General features: G+C 43.6%; 1 protein-coding gene across 8 annotated transcripts in view; it reads right to left on the bottom strand.

Annotated features, from left to right (window-relative positions):
- Positions 1-22,251, bottom strand: part of LOC135908058 (NLR family CARD domain-containing protein 3-like) — a 57,456-nt gene that overhangs the window by 14,327 nt on the left and 20,878 nt on the right. For 3 of the 8 annotated variants that reach the window (XR_010566197.2, XM_065439815.2, XM_070532307.1), the window contains exons 3-4: positions 14,657-14,845; positions 10,946-11,164 (exon numbers count right to left, since the gene is read on the bottom strand). Coding sequence is in view for 7 of the 8 variants with exons in the window: in XM_065439815.2 (XP_065295887.1) it covers positions 10,946-11,164; positions 14,657-14,845 (408 nt within the window). In the remaining variant the exon portion in view is untranslated. Of the gene's footprint in view, positions 1-21; positions 11,165-14,656; positions 14,846-22,251 lie in introns of those variants that run through there. The other 5 variants (XM_065439834.2, XM_070532308.1, XM_065439808.2 and 2 more) reach the window with 4 other exon arrangements.

The following is a 22,251-nucleotide window of genomic DNA, read 5'->3' as shown; positions in this document are numbered from 1 at the left end:
TGTAAAAGGAGCACAACATCAAACACTGGAACATTATTGCAATTTATTCCTGGGAAATGGGTACAAACTAAATATAAACACAGAAACCAACACCTATACCACTTTTAGAGCAAATAACCAGATATCTCCACATGCAGGCCACTTCTCGCAATCTTTGCGTCGAAAATGCACACCACGAGGTACAACTCCCAAGACTCAACAGTTCTCTCATACCAGAGTCCACATTCAAGCTTTCTCCACCCAAGCATGTCTGGCCAAACACAAAGCAAGACAATATGCCATGAACTAAATGCAGTAATGAGATTCAAATAAAATGTGAACAATCTTCAGCATGCGCCACCACTAACAGGTGCTTTGGTCTGCAAATGGACTGTGCAAATTTAAAGAGACCGACATCTGACCAAAGGTGTCTCGAGATCATGGTGTAAATGAAAAAAAGTTTCAAGTAACCATGCAACAGGACATTTGCAATTGAATGAGGTTATATATTAATTTTATATGGGCACACAAAGTAGTGCAAAACTGGACGCAGTGACACTCTACTCAGAGAGGTTAAGCCACCGCTTATGGTGACAAATCTGTGTAGGCGAGTTAGCTGTCATAAAGTGAACTGTGCCTTTTGTTAAAAAATGCTTTTGTTGTATATTCTATATGTTTATGCACTCTTCAGCGCCCTTTACGATGTAAAGAAAGTTCATGTTGACAAGAGACGCTGCAGCCATGGCAACGAGTGAAACGGCGATGTCTCTAGGTGCTCTTGTACACGCACAAGCCTGCGAGTCCCCCAGTGCTCTATGTGGTGTTTTGTGGCCTTCCTGCAAGATGCAAATTCCCTTCAACTCGCTCTGCGGTAAAGACTCTGCATAAAGCTGTGCTAACCTTGCCAGGCAAGCCTTACTGAAAGAATTTGGCTTGGCTCGAAAATGACCAAAGCATAAAAGACAGTGCAATAGAAAATACACACAAAAACAGAATATATATTGCCGAAATAAATCTTGTTTTTGAAAGCATCAGCCACATGATGACAGCCTTGATAAACAAAAGATGAATTGCTTCCAGCTGGCACGCTTACTTATAGCCATTTCCAGCACTAAGCTGCTCATTGTGACTACAGACAGAAGCAAAAGTTTCCATTGTTTTCTGCATAACTACTTTAGGACTGGGAACCCTGTACAACATGCTTTGCATTTCAATAAAAAAAATACGTAGACAGGTACCTTAATCAGTTGTCGGCACCCTTATATCCGCAGTTCTCGCACGGCTCATTTATAGTTATTCACTCAATCACACAGGAGGAAACAAAAATTTAAAATACGATCTGGTATGTTGCCCATGTATTACTTTTTCTTAGCTCAAGTCTCTATCGTTGTCTCTATGCAGTAGCTTCCTACTCCTTCATAATCTTTGTTCTTCTCTTGAAATGACATGTAGAATGGCGTTTCCAAATGGTGTTACCTTCTAAAGTTTACCTCAGAATTTTATGTTGCATATTACTGCAAGCTGAACGAGAAATTGTACCTCTTTGAAGTAGCTTCATGTGTATCGCATTTCATTTTTCAGTCGTTTTACCTTTAATTTTCTCTTCTCACTAAGACTTATCACTAATACTTTTGATTAGCTAAGAAATGCTACCAACTTCTTGGGCGACAAGCACCCAAACCTAATACGATCAGCATTATTAAGACACCTTTAAGATACTCAGTAGGTGTGTTCCGCAGGAGATGTACCACAGAGTATGTGCCACTCCTCAATGAATCTCTGACGCCAAAACTTGGTACCTGCTCCTCTAAAAAAAAAAAAAAAAAACCTAAAATTTCTCTGGTGCTGCGCAGAATCGAACACATGTCACATATAATACAGAGAAACTCTTGTGTGAACAAATGTTCAAGCATGTGCCGCTACAGGATGCACAAAGGAGCCCAGCTGGATTACATGCCTCATACATGACGCATTTTGGCAGAGGAAATAGGCCGTGTTGCTATATTGCTTCAATTCTAATCGCATTAATGTCAACAACACTTTTAACATGCACTTCCAATATGTAGAATACTTCACACAGACAAAGAAAGACACACAAGCCAGAAACGACGGAGGTGGTACTTAAAATAAATCCTGCCATTGCATCACAAGGACACACAAGATAAAAACAAGCAAAGGTAGACAATGGTGACATGTAGGGCAACACCTACATGGACACAGAAGTATGACAAACAGTTTTGGTGAAAGAATGACCCGAAACACTTCACAAAGACGATATGGGGATAGGAACTGTGGTCCGACAAATAAAGTCAGTTTTGAGCTAACTGAAATAAATTTTTACAGTTTATCTGCGCTACATATTAGAACAAACCCTCTGGTATCTCCAAGTGATTGCTCTAATCCCCACAACTCAAAGCCAGTGGACCTTTCTCAATCCCAAATCTGAGCTGAAGGAGGCACATGCGAAACATTCCTGTCGTGCTCACATTGATAATGGAGCTGTACGAGGACCCTAATCTTTGCTGCTCAGTTTATTCACACCATGCCCTACCTTTTCCTCATTGAGGAAATACCTGTGCTTTAAACTGAAAGTAGTTTCTACCATTTACAACTTCTTGCCAGCTATTTCGCACCATGTTCAGCTTTCACAATGTGGTTTTATCATTGCTACCTGTCGCAGATACATTAGAAGCATTCAATGCACTCAGAAATATTGTTTATATATATTTTTAAAGATGGATAAAATATGTTATGAAAACACTGCATAGACAAATGCATGATAGCACTCGCCATCAGCAGTCAATTTGAAACCATGGCATCTCATCTAGCTAGGCCTGTGTGTATTTGTCAATGCTGTCACCATAGCCACAGGCATTAAAAACAATTAAATTCTGGTGTCTGAAGAGCCAAAACCACAACCTGATTATGAGGCACGCCATAGTCGGGGACTCTGAATTAATTTTGACCACCTGGGGCCCTTTTACGTGCGCATAAATTTAAAAGCGAGAGTGTTCTCACATTCTGCCTCAATCAATGTGTGGCCATAGTAGCCGGGATCAAACCCATGACGGCAAGCTCGGTAGCGCAATGCCACAGTCCCTGGGCTACCCCAGCAGGTAATCAACATTAACAGCACTAATTCACTTCTAAAGTGCAAAGTCAGCCTGGGTCACATTTGCAGGAATTAGTTGAAGGCGTGCGTGAAAAATGAACAAAGCTGGACACCATCAACTTCAGCTCAGATTCAAACAGCTGCTTGTTTATGTGAAAACTCACGACTTTACATTGCCACTGGCATACTAAGCCTGATGGGAAACATTTCAGTGACTACCAAACTAGCCGAGGGCTATGCGGCCACTCAGCGAGTGCAAACTTTGCGTTATGAAATGAATAAATAAAAGTCAATCAAGCAATACTTGCTTTGAACCACTTGGATATAAAAGCTAACAGCACTCAAAGTTGGGCACAGCTACGTGTAAAGAACTAGCATTACGTAAGTGGAGCCCTCCATCTTGAAAAAAAAAAAATTTAGACTGCCCTGAAATGGCCGGTTGAAGTTTAGAATAGATGTATAAGCTTAGTAGACATTCCTGCTGCTAGAAATATTTAAACACATGCCACTATAACTGTTGGTTCTAATACATGCGAGTTGCAGTAAAAGGAATATACAGTAGACTTCCGTTAATTCGGTCCAACCGTAAGTCCTGGTTGGCTCCCACACAGTTTTATGAGCCCAAACCTGCGTTATTTTGATCTCAAAATTGGCCTTCGTCTAATAATATTGTCAATGACAATAAATTCGTCTCCATGCGCCACATGCCGTGTTGTGAGTAAAGCGTGCAAGGGTGAGCCAGCAATCACAGCTCAATCTGGTGCACAGGAAGGAAGAAAGCAGAGAGCAAACACGCAGTCTTCTATCGCACGAAAGGCCATGAGAGGATAAGAGCGGGCTTGGTGTACTGGAATGTAGCAGTGTGTCATCCAGCGGTGAAAACGTGCCTTTTTTGCGATGACAGCCGGAGGTGCTGGAGCACGTCTGTCTACTGCAGTGCCATCCGTCGCTGCAGCCTGGAGTCATTGATGGCACGAGCAAAAATAATCGTGCAACACAGGGCCTCCAGGATTAGTAGTTATGGTTGTTGCGGAGGTCATGCATGTACGTACGGAGCTTGCCGATTGGTTGATGTGCTTTTTCCTGTCACATTAGCACATCTTTTATGTGCACGGCAAGCGCTGGGTTTGTAAATGTCTGTGTGGGCGTGCACTGAGGTTCCTGCATAACGATCAGAACTCCAGACTGCTCCAGATCGGGCACATTGAGAACATCGGCTGTATTCTTTTCCTTTGGCGCCCTTTTACGGAGCTAAATATCCAAACGTTGGCAGCTACATTCGTCAAAGAGCAGTATTTGTTTTTCTTCAGTGAAACCTGGCGACTGCTTTTCTGGCTGATGCAACATGAAAGGGATCCTGTGCAACCCACCAGGCACAGTGAGTTGCACTGTGCCTGGTGGTTGCTTTGTGCCTCCTTCTGGGCCTCTCATCATCGTTTTTCGAAATACTAAAAGTCTATGCATGCTAGCAAATTGAACGAGTAGACGAGCATTTATTTGTCTTCTGCAACCGAAACGCTGACCAGACAATCGGGAACACTGAATGATCTGCGGTTGGAAACGTGCAAGCTTAGGTGGTGTTACTGATGTATCCTAACAGTTTGTATTATTAACTTTTCGCAAATCATAATAATTTCAATTGTGTTTAGAAAGTGTTCTAGTTTATAAATGCAGAAAGTTTTGCAGATGTTTAAATTTCGCACGTTACGCACTCGCAGCGCCTGTCTGGTGGCATCAACGCAGAAGCATCCCCAGTTACCCCGTTGTTTAGCTGTGCAGACAACACACTGCCCCATTCCAGTACACCATAGAGGGGAGAGGGTGGTGGGTGCATTGTGCTCCAGCCGCAACTGTGCATTTCACAGTCGGGTGCAAGGGGAACTGGCAATTTTGGCTCAATCTCGTGCGCCATATATGAGGGAAAGCGGGAAGAGGGGCGGCAGCTTCGACTCTGCCGACAAGGGGCGTACTTCGCATGGTCGCGCGCGCCATATCTTGAAAGGGATCTGCAGACGGCTCATACCTTTGTGCACATTGTTTTCTCGCCACTCTTGCATTGAAGCGATAGACCGTACGATGGTCACTTTGCTCACTCCTGCTGTCACGCTTGCTCACACCAGCGTTTTGACAGCAAGTGGCTGCACTCACAGTGTGTGATGCGCTCAGGTTTGCTTGTGCGCGCTTACACCATCAATGTTAATTCAGTCAGTACGCCAATGTTTCGAAGTTTATACAGCCCATAAAGCTACTATCCTTACTTCACATAGATGTCTGCTTAATTGCTATCGCAATCGATGCTGCACTTTTCGGGTGAAATTGCAACCTTTTTTTTTGACGTTTGTTGAATTTGATCCACCGGACAGTTTGACAGGCACAGGAAATGTTTTGGGTAAATACAGCAGAACCCAACACAAGCTTCTTGTGTGATTTTGCCAAAAGCTGTTTGCAAAAGACAGGAGAGTATATAAACAGAAACAACAATAAGATAGGCTACGCTTATGGGAACCATGCACCACAACATATAAGTAGGAAATTGTTATGAAATGGACAGTAGCAACAGGGTTCTACTATATCTGTCACAAAAGGTCTGATCAGTGTTAGGGTCACTACTTACACATTAGTACACAAGAACAACAAGAATGCCCCAAGTAAATGAAGCATTCAAAAAGTAGTTTCATCTGAGGTGTGTGCATGGAAATTTAGCAACACTACAAGTGTTCCTGAAAAGAGGTTTAACTAGCTTGATTTCGAATTCGAACTTTTTCCCCTGCACTCTTATTCTAACAACTTCAGAGCAATGTTTTGCACTCACCATTGTTTTGTTCTCACTCAATGAGGAGAAGACAGCAATGAGGAAAATAAGTGGGCGATAACAGAGAGGAGCTGTTCACCGAGATCACGCCGCGTTTTGATGCATGGGAGCCGTGCCGCACAGTGCGCGCATGCACGGTTGCGAGCATGCAGGTGTCCGCGTGCAAGCTCAATAATAACATAGAGCAAGCTTGGCATGTTCATGTTAAATAACTGCTGTTTTCAGTTTTGTGAATGCTGTCCTCGCATTTTTGTTCGGCCTATATTCGACGTTTTATTTTTTCTGGCTTCAGACATTCGGGGCCGGCTTAGAATCGGGGCCGGCCTAGATAAGACTAAATGTGGTAGTTTTCTTTGCCACTGCGCCTGTCAACATACAGTGCGCTCCTGAATAAATTCTGCCACTGGCTGCTTTTCAAGTGAAGCTTGAATTGCCTCACAAATTTTGGTGGCGCTGTGGTTACGCAAAAAAACCCAGTTGCTGCCAGAGCAGAGCAGCTGTGGGAAAGGGTGGTTTGACGAGTTGACAGCTGCGCCGAAGCGTGAATCATTAGCAAGGATTGCAGCTGCATAGGAGTGCGCTCAAGCCATGCGTGCAACTCATCAGAGCTGTTTTGCTTCCGTCGGGAAGGAAAAGGGCAAGAAAGGGTTTCGTGTGCACTGCATCAGCTTTGTTTCCGTTCAGTTCAGTCTCAGAAAACGGATGGGACGGCCATACGTTGTGTGTTTCCCCGAGGAACACGCAGGCTTCGACGAGCAGCGACGAGTACTCGCCCATGAAAGGGCTCGCTGTCGGTGTGCCATTCCAGCCATTAGAGCCGTCCGAGCCTACCCAATCTGATAGCAACAATAAGAAGATCCCAAGCTGAGGAAGCGGGAGGCCGAAGCAATCCGGCATTGTTATCTGTGGGTTACTTGACCGTAACGAAGGTCAGCTCCATGCAGGACAAGCATCGCTTACTTCTATTTCCTGGTAGGGGAAGGGTTGGTTATTTTCTCATTCGAATTTGCTCTCTTTGATTGATTGACAATCTGGAAAATTCTACGGCTCCTTTCCACGTAAGAAAAAAACTGATTGGCGGCTGTATTTATTTCATTCAACAATGCAAATTTGTCCGTTTCCCTCACTCAACCTTTGTTTCCCCAACAAGAAAAAGTTTACTTTTTTTGTGAGGCATGCGAATCTCAATGGTGAACAAGACGAGGCAGAAGGAAAACCATTGGCATTTTGTATAGCTTGATGCGTTTTGTCTGTTCCACTAGGACCACTGTACACACCATGATGCGATTACTAATGTATTCTAGCTTGACTAGAAACACCCGACCTTGCCATGTACAGAGCATTTGAATGCCTGTCCAGCTCGAAACATGCAAACCCTTGCAGTATTTCCAATGTATTTAAGCCTAAGGCAATAGTGTTAAACTTCAAGGCAAGCTGCAGTGCGCACTTTTACACAGGACTATTTTGCGAGAGGAAGTTATTTTGACGCATGCTCGCCTTCTAAACTCCACTTTATGCACCTTGTCCAGACCTCTCCCATTTGGCTGCACTTTCTGGACTAATTTAGAGAGCACAGAACTTTTGTCTTCAACTTGACTTCGTGCATGCGCCAGTTGAGCACAGCTTGATGGTTCCCCTGCACTCACCAATTCCTGAAAGGCAGAGATTGTGCAGGCACCTAACATCAAATCAAATGGTGCAGCGCTAGTCAATCATCAGCACGCAAAAGTTGCAACAGACAGTCTAGCTGAAGTGAGCTACAAATATGGTGCCTCGACAGCTGTTTGGATGCATTAGTAATGGCTTGTTACATGCTAAGTTTCTTTTGTTTGAACGGCTTTCCTCTGAAATGTTATTTTCGATGATATCCACAGCCACCTCTTTGTTACCACCGCACAGCACTACCATGATAACGGTTATTGCCAGAACCAAACATTTTTTACATAAGCATGTGTGAATTCACAGAAAAGGTTTAACCACTAGCAGAAGACGACAGAGTTAATCAGTTGGTACACTTTTCTTAATTTGCAAGAGCCGTGAGGCACGCTACTACTGCACTTCATTTATATGATGTGAACTCGTGTTTCACAACAAAAGGCACACTCGCTAACTGGTCCAGAAAGTGCAGCCAAATCAAGGAGACCAGCACTATGTGGAACCTAGGAACTACCATCTCAACAAAGGCACCAAGAATTGCAAAACCATTCACACAGAGGCACAAGCTATCTGACACCTGTGGGTCCAGTCTAGAGAAAGAAATCAAAAGCCTTCGAAACCATAAATGGCGATGGCAGCAATCTTGAGCTGATAAGATGCTTTTGGTTCATCTCCAAAGCATCACCACATGCTAACCAATAGGGAGCATATCTCTATGCATGTTGTCAGGAAGTGCAATATGCCCCCTATTTGGAAGCATATCGTAATCGTGGAAGTGCAGTGGGCGCAGTCATGGCAGTGCCATAAATTGGTACCTAAACAGTTTTGACTGGTTAAATGTTAAGACATTCTACATTGTTCCTACTGCATGCACACACTAAAGGTGTGAATCTTCAGAGGGCTCACTAAATGCCAAAATACACCATTGAATTATGTTTCGATACCGCCGACACACTCAGTTCTGGTTCAATCGCGAAATGTCTGCCAGGTGCAAGGGGTTCCCCATTTTATTGCCTTTATTTCTTTAAGAAATTGCACTTTGTGCACACCGGTGTAACGCTTACGTCACTGGTCAGAAAAGCCTTGGCCAACAGATTCGTTGCCAATGACAGCTGTGTTCAGACAAAGATCAAAAATGGAATAAACGATAGTTAGCTGGAGGTCTAATAGAAGTGAGCTGCATTGAAGAGCAAAATTATGCCACTGAATACCCCACATAAAGGTTATGAAGCAGTGTGCTTACGCTCATCTGCAACCGCGAACACGTCCACTGTAACAAGGGTAGCATCCTCAATTTAATTTCCAGAAAATCAGCTTGCTTCACATTTTTATTTACTCCTTAACGTTCCTAGGCAAGTATTTAGAGGTTTGCCTGCCTTTTTGGTGGTGCCTTTATTTCAAGCTTGCAATACAGATGTTAGTTTTGGAAAACTGTCCAAGAGCTAACACGCACTTAAAACAGAGCTCACGGAGCAGATTATTGGTCTTCATAATATACTGCAACAGAGAATGAATATGGCAACTGCATGCCCAGTCTACACAAAAACTTGCAAAAGTGCTAAACAATGATGAGATCAGAAGCCCAAGACCAAAACATATTTATCAATCAACTATTATGCAGAGCTCATTGGAAGCAATGGACATTGCTCAACAAAAAAATGAAAACCATGTTAAGTCTACTTTTGTAAAATTAATAAACGAAAAGAACATATTAAATTAAGGGGAGATGCTCCTCGAAGCAACTTTTTTGTTACTTGTATTAGAGGTTTCAAAATTCAGTCAAGTATAGAGTTTTCTATGCAGATTTCAAATATGGCACTACTTCTTGTGTAGCTGTTATAGCTTTTGAGTTATGTGATGCACAATGCCAAAATATATTCACCTTTGTGGGTACTTCTTTATGTAATAAATTTTCACAAGAAGCATCGTGCTGTAGCTTGTTTAGCTCTTTGTAGATTGCAAAGTGCCAATAAGTAGCCGAACAGTGTGTACAATTAATGAAACTATGCAAAAAAATTTGAACATTTCAACTAATTTTTTTTCTCAATTCTCTGAAATGTAACCATGTACTTTTGCAACTTACTGCTTCGAGATATTGCAATTTCAAGTACACATTAGCACTGTGCATATCTTCACAAGTATGTATGCCAAATTTCGTTACTATAAGGCAATTGTAAGTGTATAAGGTTATTTTTATGTGATTGTGAAAAAAATTAGTTGAAGTTTTCCTACTTCATTTTTCATAGTTCCAGTAATTGTACACGCTGTTTGAATAGATATTGGCAGTTTGTGGTCTACAAAGAGCTAAATGAGTTACAGCACAAAGCGTTTTGGAAAAATTTATTACACAATACAGTGCCTGCAAAATCACTATTCTGCCATTGTGCAGGACTTAACTCAACTGTAGCAGCTACATAGAAATTAATTACATATTTGAAATATGCTTGAAATGCTCTATAAGTTGGTGGATTTTCAAATCTTTAGTACGAATATTAAAGAAATGTTTTTTTCAAGGAGCCTATCCCATTAACCACTAATGTCAGCTGATCACGCGGGAAACAAAGCCACTAAATGCAATGCAGACTTACAGCGAGTTTCCGCATGCACTTTTGCAGAATGTATACATGCTGATTGCTGCTACATACAAAGAAAAATACCCTAAAAAAATTCCCCACATGTGCAAGTCTTTCCATACGATTCCTGTGTCAAAAGCCCTGTACTGTAGCTATGCCAGCTTTGTTACAGTGCTCACTGAATTGGCTTCACATATTATTCTGGAGTAATTTGTAATACCTTACATTCACACGAATAGAAACTATCACATAAAACGAATCAGTTCATTACGATCAACAACTAAACACTGCATAAAGTGCAGCACAATGCGGCAAGCATTCACTGACAAGTTGCAAACACCAATAAGTGCCATGGCTTTCCAAAGATTTGATATTCACCAGCACAAACATTAGCCAATGTCCCAACAAAGACATTCTCAACTCATGATATGCACTGGTCTCTAAACAAGGCTAAATAAGTTCCTTCTACTCACCCCTCACTGTCACACTGATATGTACTCACTACAAATGAGATTAAACAAAAATATGTACTCTTGTATTCATTCTAGCAGCAGGAATCTTGTTATGCAACAAGCTTATCCAAGCAACTGTTCCCCTCACATCCTCACTCAAAGCAACTATGTTTTGACATCGCTGAGTTTGAGGTACTGCACTATGGCACGCCAGCAATCAACGTTGAGTGCGTCTAGCTGCGTACTCCCATCAACAGCTTCACAAACAACTGCTGCCTGCACAACGCCTGCATAGACCATGTAATTCTCCTGCATGCAGCACCTGGCCCTCGTAATGCTTTGCAACACGTGGGACTCGCACTTTCCGGACAGCATCACCAGATGCTCCAGGAGCGACGCTGTGCCACACAGCTCGTCAAAAGCAGCGGCGCAGCTGTGCTCGTTGGTCAGCACCCCTGGCCCTCCTCCGCCATCCATGCTCATTACAAACCGTGCCGCCTTGTTGAGCAGGCCCAGGTTGCGTTCCAAGGCGTCGTCCAAGGCTGCATTCGCCCGCACCACATCATCCCACGCAGTGCATCTGCGCAACACACGTAGCAGCAGTGAATGATGCGCAGCAGCTTCACAAGATTCACAGTGTCAACAAAGCTACTGGCTCACTGGAGGGCAAGGACATTAGCGATGTTTTTTAACAGCAGTGTATAGCTGGGTGTACCATGACCAAGACAACTAGAACAGAAGGAAGTGAGAGAGAACTTTTGTCATCCTTGTCTTCTCGTTTTCAGTACATCCAGCTTCAGCTTCATACCCGCTAGCCCACTGGAACAAGCTGGTACCAGTACCAGCCAGTTAGCAGCTAGTAACTCAAGTATTGGTTGCTTTGCTACAGCTCTTGTGGACAAATATGTGGGGTGCTGGAGTTCTTGCAGGCTGTGCAAGAGCCTCCATGTTGCCTCAAAACCTGATGCGTTGTCGCCTCCAGAATAGAAAAAAAAGGAAGAAAAGGGGAAAAAAGAAAGAGGAAAAAATCTTCTCCCCATTCATCTCCTTGTGTGATGTCTCAGGTTTTCCGAACCCATGCGCTGTAGAGTGCTTTGTGCACCTTTTCGTCTGCTAGCCTATTGCTCCAGCTACCATGAAAGATACACGGAAATCTAAGAATCAGCCGATTCCAGAAAATGAATTTGTGGTTCTGAGGCATTCTTAATATAACACGACAACTGATTACGTTTGTTACTCTTAAATGTTCAGTATTGTGAAGTCCATGGCACTGAAATAATTTTACACTTAAACTAGAGGAAGACAGCAGGGGATTTCCGAAAAGTTTGTTAAATTGATGTTTGTAGTAACGAGGTTTCACTGCATATTGATGTGGGGCAGGGTTCCCTCAGCAATTATTGCAACCGAGGTGGAGGGGGCTAAACATGCTACTATGGCCATTTTTTATTTCCAATACGACCATGGATTGTAAGTTCACCAATTTCACATTTTGGATGCATTTATGATGTTATGTGAGCAAGTGATGTATCCTACTGCGATCACCAAACTTTGCCAAGGCAATTAATGCACAGCTTGTCACTGCCAAAATGCGCATGAAACATGTGCTGGCAATCCAAATCCGTGTCATCCAGTAGGAGTGCTTCCTGTGTCCTCGTGGCAGTAGTAACAAATTGCAACACTACTTTTTCTCACTTTTTCATTCACTTTTCTCATTTTTATTTCTGGATGGTGAAATACGACGCTGTGGCTGTCTGAGGCTCAGATCTCTCCTCTGTACGATGGTTCCAAAATAGCAGTGTTGCATCAACGGAAAGTTGCGTTAGTCGCATAGTGCAATGGCAACTCCCAACGCCCGATTTTCTACCCAGTTTTCTACCCAGTTTTCTACCCAGTTTTCTACCCAGTTTCTACCACTTTTCTTTCTAATATTTCCTCACATGATAAAGGAACACCCGAGGATCACGAAAAGGAAAATAATAGAGAGTTTTGACCGGTCAACTCAAGCATGTGCAGTAGACTCCGAGAACTGGGGTTGAAACAGAGTGGTGGGTGGTAAACCTGAGCTGTGGGCAGCACTTTGGCTGCTGCCCACCGTGGGTAGAACACTACTGTTGAGGCAAGAGATGACAATAAGGCAAGAACATGGAGCCACACAAAGTGAAACATGAAGCAACAGAAGGAAGACATAAGGCGATAACTTAAATCAGCCAATTCACTAATTATTCAAACACTTGGGCAACACAGTTCACTCGGACTCCAGCATACGTAACCACATGCAAGCAACAGCCTCGCTTCACCTATACAAGTGAAGCAACACATGAAATAGGTGAATGCACTGTAACAGGAGTACATGCGTTCTGGCCTATTGTCACTGCTCAGCCCAGTACATGAATCGTGGGGTGCATTAACTTGTCTTCGTTGCTTTTGCAGGCAAATGCACTTTGCATCTCTGGAGCGCTAATGCTCCACCCGTGGGCCACACATGCACATCACTACTGTGACAGCTTGACTGCAAAAACAGCGACAGCACGAGTGCACCTTGAGCATCTGTACATAATTTGCACAATAACACATGTGAAAAATAGAAATGCTGAACTGTATACTGTAGTTCAACACATGTTACAGTGGTTGCTCCGTACTTGTTACCTCAGATACACAAGTCTTGCCAAACTTTCTTAGAATATCAGCTTAGTGAAGTACATAAAGCTAAATTTTTAGCATATTGCACAGCAGATCAAGACTGCCATCTAAATTCCATTTTTTGCAATTCTTCCCATTCCTTATCAAGTATACAAGACAGCCTTGGAGATTCTATGACCATCAGTCACTAGCTTAAGAATATTAAAACCATTAGTTCATTTTCATCAATGTTGAGCACAAGCTGAAGCTTTTCTCCAATTCAAAATGATTGCACAATTTCTGCAATTAGTTGTTAAATACTACTAGCTCAACAAGTGTTGTCAGTAAGTTGTCTACAACGTTTACCACCATGGTCTGATAGATCCAAATAGTCCCATGAAATATTATTGCATATGCCTTGTCTGCAGGTGTGATCAGAGACCCAAGTTAAGGGCTCCATATTCTGAAACAGAAGTAATGTTTGGTATTTTGCAAGCAGTGACAAGCAGCAATCGTATTCACGCATAGCAATTGTACACATGTGTTCCATCGTTAGGTACACTCAACCAACCAGGCAAGTTATTCTCGTCAATGCCAGCCATGTGCGAGTGGGCTCACACTGCTGCAGTCTGCCCCGGAAGCTCTCAGGTAACTACACCAGGAGAACAATGGGAATGTGAGACACTGGTGGGCAGGAGATGTGAGGCAAGGCGATGACTAGAATCGCCTTGCATATGTCTTGTGCTTAGCAGGTTCTCTTGGGTGCTTAGCTCCTACAGTAGACCCAGGTGAAAACAAATCAACAGAATGAAAAGAAAAGACTGGCCACAAATGTCAGCCTTGACAAGATGCCAAAACTATCACACATTACAAGAATGCCAATATAATCTTCTGAATATACGCCAAGCGCAAGGTGTCGCAAACAGCAGCTATCAGTGAGACTATCGAGCTCTGTCGTGTAGCAGTACCCTCTTCTAAACAGTTATGCTGCTATTTGAGTACTACACCACTGCAGACAAAACATGAGCATGGCTAATTAAAGCAAATTTGGCAACCAGACACTATCGTTGTGGTGCATCACACTCTTGATTTATTGCTCCTAAGAGGCATTTTGCCATTTGGATATCATCTGTCTGGGATACAACAGCTGCCTACAACCTTTCAGAATGCAAATATGTAAAGCAGTTACTGTGACAATGACACTGTACATTAAGACTGCCTGTGTCCTGATTAAATTCCTGACCATAAGTTCCAACACTGTCCCTGACAAATAAATACTTTCTTACAATTAGAAATTGATAATACTTCAAAGTGTCTTGCAAGTGGTTATATGACCACTGAATGGGCATAAACACAAATAGCTACACAGCTAGCCAGGCTTTGCTGGAAAAGAGCTTCAATGACCAGTTTCTAAACACTAGCACTTCTTTATGTCGTGGCAATGGCAACTCACCTGAGGGTCAGCTTTGACAGGAACATGTTCTTTGTAACCATAGCATAAAGTGCACCAAAGGCAGCTTCTGGAATGGCATCACAGCTCTTGATACGAAGCTCGACCAAACTCCTTTTGCACTGGGATACGAAGAGGGATAGCAACTGCGCAGCTTTGTAGTCCAGCCGAGGAACAGTCAGCGATAACTTCCTGGATAGGTTGGAAGGTTAAATTTCACTGTAATGAGCTAAATGAACTTTGTGCAGTTGACTCCCCCAATAACCTGAGAAGATGCATGCACTGCTTCAACAGGGGAGCAAGTGACACACACACACGCACACAAGCCTGCAATGGCAATTTTTTTTTTAACGTAGTAGTTACAGCAGCAGTACAGTCGAATGTCAACACAACAAATGTGGGTATAAAAATATACTGAATACAATAACGTAAATCTTAAACATTCTTTTGACAGTCTCTGCATATTATGAATATATGCTTACAATAATATCACATGTAATGAAGATATTTTTGTGTAAGAAGTAACTTATTTGCAATGAGGTCTGACTGAAGTGTAGCAGTAGTAGTATAGGAACGACGAAAAGATCCATGTTTACATAGCATGTATTGCTGGGCGATTCCACGAGAGATCAGACATGCATGTCCACTTCGTATTTTTGTTTTGTCTCTTCTTTAATGTCATGATAATATTCTAACTGCACAGAACTTAAAATTTTATTCACGAAAAGTGCTTCCAGCAAGCCAAAAGAATACTTGAAGATGGCGGCGCGAGCGTCTTTCTATTGCTTACCACAATTTTCCTATTTCAAGCCCAAATTATATGCAAACTAAAAACGTTGTGTCGAATAACTTTCCTGCAACTTTTAATAAACTTCAGAGTAAACTACTTCCACGCATTATTTTGATGCCGTCCACAAACTAAAAGAAAGGTAGAAAAATTCAAAACATGCCCAAAATCGGAAAAATTTTTCAACTCCGATGCGTCCTTGGCACATTTTCTATTTCCACAAACTTGAAAAAGTGTCAAGCAAAGAACGTTCTCTCTGCAACATTTATGCAAAATATCTTCCTACATAAAATGCGACAAGAAAAAATGGTTACTAAACTAGCTTTTCTTTAATGCGTTTTCAAAAAATAAAGAACATCGGTGCCAATTTCCGAACAAAATTTTGGACCGAAGTTTACTTATGTCACGCAAAACTTAAGCACGATAATATGTTCCCGCATTAGCTTTATTCACAAAATATAACAGGCCAAAGTGACCCAAGTTGAGCATGCAGGTTTTAGTGTTCTACAACTTGTTCTAGTTTGTGAACCCTTTCAGGGTCAATGACTAAAATTCACAGCACCACGAACAAGTCCCAAATCGTCGAGGCCCTATATTTACGGCGCTGTCTGTACATTTCCTCATTTTTTCTTTCCTGGCATGTGCTGCCACTATGTGGGAATACAGGGAAACTTTTTCTCGTGCCTCCCTCTCTTGGTTTTCGTTGCATGGTTTGTTTTAGAGCTAGTTTGCTCCGGTGTGTCTATATAGGCTACCCAAGCACCGCGAGCGCGCCACTGCTCCTGACGGGTAGCGCCATCTGTGGCAGAAAAAGTCGAAACTGGGAATATCCACTGCGCATTTATGCTGCGCCGCGCTGCAGCCGCTCGCTTTTTGTGCACGCGCAGGGCCCTCTCCTCGCTTTGCACGTGCAGCGTGTCACAATGTATTGCCTTCAGTGCGGCTTCAAAAAGATCGGCCAGCTATTTTAGGAAAGCCAACTTGTTAAAAGGAGAAAAGCTCGTCAGTCACGTAAACTCTGTGGAGCAGACAATCAACGGCAACGATACACAGCTCAATGCAAAATGTATTTCCCAAGTGAGCGACAACATCGTGTACGACGTGTACCTCGAGGTGAGGGTCATTCTGTCATATGTTAAAAATACCGATTCTCTATACACACTGCGAAATGAAGCCGCGCACTCTCGCTGTTTTTCGTTGTCGAATATGAAGCGTATGCCTTAGTTGTTTTGATATGGCAGCCTTACAGTTGTTGTCGTCTACTGTCGGGGTCGAACGTGTGCGGCGTGCGAAAAAAAAAGATAATTGTACGGCCATGGCATCCCACTGAAAAGCCTGGGAAGATAAAACACTTGTGCTTCGCCCGTTGGAGGATCACCCACTGACTTCGTGGCGAGGCAGCTGAAATTTAAGCACTGCGAAGCTAGTTGAACTGCTCACCTCGTTGATTTCGGCGGTCACGTCATGCTTGCACTCGAGTTTTGTGAAAGTGTCGGCTTTACAGGCGCATAAAACCTGCTGCGCGAACGCAGTTCAGTGTGAGTGATGCAGAATTAAGGGCGCGATATGGTATCGTGCGCGTGATGCGCTCGCGTAATTAGCGCGCTGGTGAACGCACACTCGAAACACTGTGCTGAGTGTTTATATTAGTAAACGTAAGCATATTATGTTGCCTTTATTTTCGCTTTATAGGGCAGCCTGGAGTATTGTGGCAGAGGTGCAAACTTGGAGTTAGCTTTGGAAATGCGCACCATGTCATGTTGCTGAATATTTGTAGAGGCAAGTTTGGAAGGCAGCTGCATTTGAAAAGTAGTGGCAAATGGCTTCACTGTCTCACCCTTATTTTAATTCTTTCATAGCTGCAGTGGTCGTGCCATGAAAAGAGGAATTCTTGCTTTCAAGAAGGAGATGCACCTGCAAAGCTGGCATTACGGCTCAGTGCGAGCACGCAGCAGCGCTGTGCATTTTCGTCAACAATAAAGAAGTAAATTAATGCATCAGCCAGCCACAGAAATGGGGCAAGCCAAGCGGAAAGCCAAAGAGACGCCTAGAACAAGATGTCTCGAACCTTTTCCCAAATGAGTTAGAAAAACATTCATGCTGTAGAATGCACTGCTTCAGTGAAGTAACTGTGCCAGTACTGAAGGTACGAGAATTAGGGGCTCGTTATGACACAGCAGCCCACGACACAGCAGTACTTCGGATCGCGCTTTCGCTTCGACGGGGCCGCTTTTGCCATTGTGGAAACTCAACTTCGCGCAAGAAGCCTTTTCAAAACGTTCCCAGGTGGCGGCGCGACGTGCCAGTACCCCGGCTCGACTGAATAGCGTGCACGTGCAGTGGCCGCCTGCAAACTGGTTGCGCATGGCGGCACGGGCGCCATCTATCCCCAGTTTTGCACTGATCGCTCGCTGGGGCAGCAGTGTGCGCTGTCGTCGCGCACCCGAACTTGAGCTTGGGTTTCCTATACTACCGCTTGTGCATTGGTGCGCGCACGGGCACGCGGCGGTTTTGGCTTCTTGGGCTTGTAAAACTGATGGCTATCTTGTTACTAATCGCTCAAAGGGGGCAGCCGCCTGTTTCTCGCTCGTTTAGTGTTCACAGCGGCAAGCATAGGAAGGATGCCACCGAGCATGTGCTTCCTTTTTTCTTCTTTTCTTTTTGTGGGGGGGGGGGAGACTCGCGATATCCAATTGCCTCTGGTTGGCGATAAGATGAAGATTAGCGGAAGTTTGTCACACGTTTTGCTTTTTTAACGGGCACACAACCACAGTTTTCTTGAGTGCGCTCACCTACGCAATTCAATTATGCTATGGACATAAATATTAGTGTAAGAGCAGGAACATTTGACACTCGCGAAATATTCTTGTGTGTGCATATTCTAAGCCTTGAACTACAACAATGTATCAAACTTTTTATTCTGATAAGTTTATTTGGTTTCTTTATTGTTATTCATATTTAAAGAGTACATATATACCAAAGCAAAATATATTTTTCTCACTTTACGGTCACCCTAGAAAAATTACAGGAAATTTTTTTCGAAATAGGTTCCTCAGAAGAATTGGAATCTGCAATAAAAAAATTGACCCTGGGCGGTCGCATATGGAGAAAAAAATAAACCCAGAAAGAGTTAAAGGGACACTAAAGTCTAATACTAAGTAGACGTGAACTGTTTAAATACCATCCTAGGAACCTCGCAACGCTTGTTTCGTGCCAAGAAAAAAACTTGGTTTATGAGAAAATTGCATCTGAAGGGTGCGAATGCCTTTTTCTAAAATTCAAATCTCCCGCAACCCAAACAGGGGAGTTACGACGTTGCATACGCATCACCATCCTTTGTTGCCTGCCGCTGGTGAGTAAAACGCGCCCGACAGATGGCGGTACTGAGACAAGACAGCAGTGGATTCGCCACTGCAGCTGCCTTTTGGTCAAGCGGTGTAGACCGTTCGGACTTCCCACAACATCAGATGGAAGTTGAATTCTCTGCTACTTCCAGTTTGTGCGAGTTTCGCTAGCCAGCAAAACCAGCACAGTACTACGCGATCAGGAAAGTACCGAAACGCAAAAGCGTAGGCGGAACAGTGCCGAGAGCAAACAAAACCATTCAACTGCCTGCGTCGTTGTCAATGGCAATTTCAATGAATTCTCTTTTTCTGAAGATGAAATAGAAATGGACAAGTATCATTTTATTTCATCTTATAATACAACACAAGGATGTTGTTTGTAGCTAGTAGTTGAGCACTAGTGACAGAATTTAGCTGAGGAGTGGTTTCATCATCGGGCAAGTGCTTGAATGTCCCGGGGAAGTCCCTAATCATGTCCAGCAGTTAACTTAATTTTTCAATTATTAATGCTCTGTTCGCAATAATACTGACACCTTAGAGATTCTCGAGCAGTAATCTATCACTTTAGTTTGACTTAGTATTTGCCTTTAGTGTCCCTTTAACATTTACTCTTTCAAAAGAAAGAAAAGGCAATGGTTATCACAACTGAAGGAAAGTTTACTTGGGTTTATTATTGCGGCAAGAACAGAGAATGTGTTTTCTGCTCTGTTTTCTGGGATGAAAGATAGAACAAACTTGACACTACTTGTGGTGTTCAAACAAATTTGTTGAACGTCCTTTGCAGGTAGTATTTAAATGGGTTTAACCATTGTCAGCTGGCTAGCCGCAGTTCTTACAGTGGACAGTGCATATGCGCTTGACTGAGCACAGACACACATCCACACATGCCATGACTGAATTCCTGGCATGCGCGGCACTGGCTTCCCCTCCACTGACTTCTACAGACAATGTTCCTTGATGGCTGCACCAGGCACATGAAGCAGGGCTACATTCTTGATGTTGCCGTTAAGTTGGGAGACCTTCTCAGGTGCCGATTGAATGGAGGTGGTGCCTCTAGACCTCAGTTTGTGCAGGGAAGCTTGGTGCTTAACGAGTTCACTCACACTGTCGCAGGTATTCTTCCCATGCCCGGTAGCAGAAAACGTCCACCTTGCAGATGTATACTTGGAGTGGCACAACTCATAGATTTGGTATCTAGTTTAAATATGGCTCGCTGCACCATCGCTGACGTTTGTTACATGTCAGCAGATGGATTCTTTTTCATCTAACACCTCATGCACTCTACCTAGGACATAGCAGGTATGCACTACGTAGTGGTGCATGTCGTTGCTTATGACAGCAAAGCTGAGTGTTGCTTTCGTTGTCACGGTGACACAGGTGAAAATGGAGACTTGTTTCTTATGCCAACGGTACGATTGTGTTTCATCTGAGAGAAAGACAGACCAGTTTTCCACAAAATCAAAATGCAGAACAATGCTTCCCTGCTGCTCGCACTTCTTTGCTTCATGAATAGCCGCAGCTTGAGAGCAGCGCATGTATTAGTGAGAAATCCATTTGATCACTTGTTTGCCAGGCTCTTTCACAAAAAAGGTTGGAGACGACGTGTTCTTGATCAAGTCACTGCTTTCCCAAACAGTAAATGTTACCTCGTCCTCATCGACCGATCCCCGACTGGCCAAGTGAGGCTTTCACTCCATGGGCAACGCTCGCATTCACCTAACATACTATCTGCATTTGGGGAACCACAAAGGCAGAATGTTTTCATGCCTTCCAATGAGATTTTCGTGCCGGTTACATTCTCAAGCGTGGAGACACAAAGGTTGGCATTCGAGCAATAAACGCAAACCTCTTGCTGTGGTGTGAGCAGCACACATTTTTGACACAAGCTGTAAAACTGACAGGGCGATGGCACTTTTGGCGTGAGCTGTTTTGAACATCTGCAACGTCTCACAGATAGAGCGTGTCATAAACCGCTTTGAGACATACTCTCTCTCGCTGTTCGTGATGAACGACAACCTCCTCCTTGTTCGGGCTCTAACGAGAGCACCCAAGTTCGTCACAGTAGCTGAGCACAGCTTGTACATTCGATGGGCTTAACCTTGACCTCATGTATGAATCAAAATCTGACCACATTCCATGCTTCTCGCGTCAATTTCGGGCTTTTCTGAGCATGTACTTGCGGTAGCTGAGACTGCCTCTTAAATGCATTTATTTTTAATTTCTGGTGGCACGATGGTGATGAGACGGAGGCACTCTCGATAGGACCTTGCAGCCTTGTACACTTGCTTCAAGCTATTTAACCAGCCATTGCCATGCAGGACATTCTTTCACGGACAGTTAAGGTGTACTGACACTTGCGTATACAGCGTTAAAGTTGAACATATCTTCGTCACCACGACACTGTCAATCTCAGCCCACTTCCTCTTTCCGTAAGATCATCTGCTGCATTTGTGAATGGAAGACGGTGGCTTCAGTGGCGAAACATCAGAAGAAAGGTGGACGTACCTGTTCAAGTCGTCAATCGCGTGTGTTCCTGAAGGAATGCGTTATCTGCGTCAATGCAGGTGTCACTAAATGAAGACAGGATTTCCTTGAGGAGCATAAAGCAGTGCTGGCGGACCACTTCGGTGTCACAAATATCCTCAGCCTCCGGCAGTAGCTTCAGCAGGGAGGCAAGATCCAAAACGTTTACACAACGAAAATTTTTTTCTTAATTTTTTTTTCGCATGCGTAAATAATCGGCAAAGAATACTCAGATTGAGCTTTGAGCCGCATGTATTGTGTGTAGTGAACAGCTAGACCAACTTGAAACGTTTATCCTGAATAGCATCGCACTCTTTCTGTTGCTTTTTCTGTGCCGCTATCATGACAGCCTCCAGAATGCCTCACAATTTCATAATCTAGAACAAGGCCATCTCAAGCTTCTCACTGAGAAAATGTGTAGGCCACGTTTGTTATCAAAGGACATTGTAGATCTGGTGCCACCAGTGACCTCTGCTGGTCTCGTTGTGGGAAAGTGCGTCAGCAAGGTGGTGACAAAATACCATACATTAGGCAACTTCAGCAGCCTTTGGTTCAGTCATGCCACACTGCACTTTTCCGGTCAGCTGAAACACAGAGGTGAATGTCGAGGTAAAACAGGAAGACATCTGTGAGCGATGTCGAAAACACGTGATAACAGGAGATTAAATGAACGCTTTGGGAAAGACTCCGACAAGTTTTTAGAAAGGCCCAGTGCGAGTCGCAGGTGGAGGTGCTGAAGAAGGTTCCAGTTTCCATTGTACCCGGGGGATGGGGAGCAGGCAGCGAAGTAGCACCTCCATAATCGTACACCTGCTGATTATGGAAGTGCTCTGTCACTACAGATTAGCCTGCCTTGACACCGCTCACAGATGAATTACTGTGTGCACCAGACACATTTTGGCAAAGTCAGCCACAACTTGCACTCGCGGTTTCTCGCATGGTGT

Source organism: Dermacentor albipictus, chromosome 1 (genome assembly GCF_038994185.2).
Source record: "Dermacentor albipictus isolate Rhodes 1998 colony chromosome 1, USDA_Dalb.pri_finalv2, whole genome shotgun sequence".
Classification (NCBI taxonomy): Eukaryota; Metazoa; Arthropoda; class Arachnida; order Ixodida; family Ixodidae; genus Dermacentor; species Dermacentor albipictus.
This window is presented reverse-complemented; position numbering and strand designations above follow the sequence as displayed.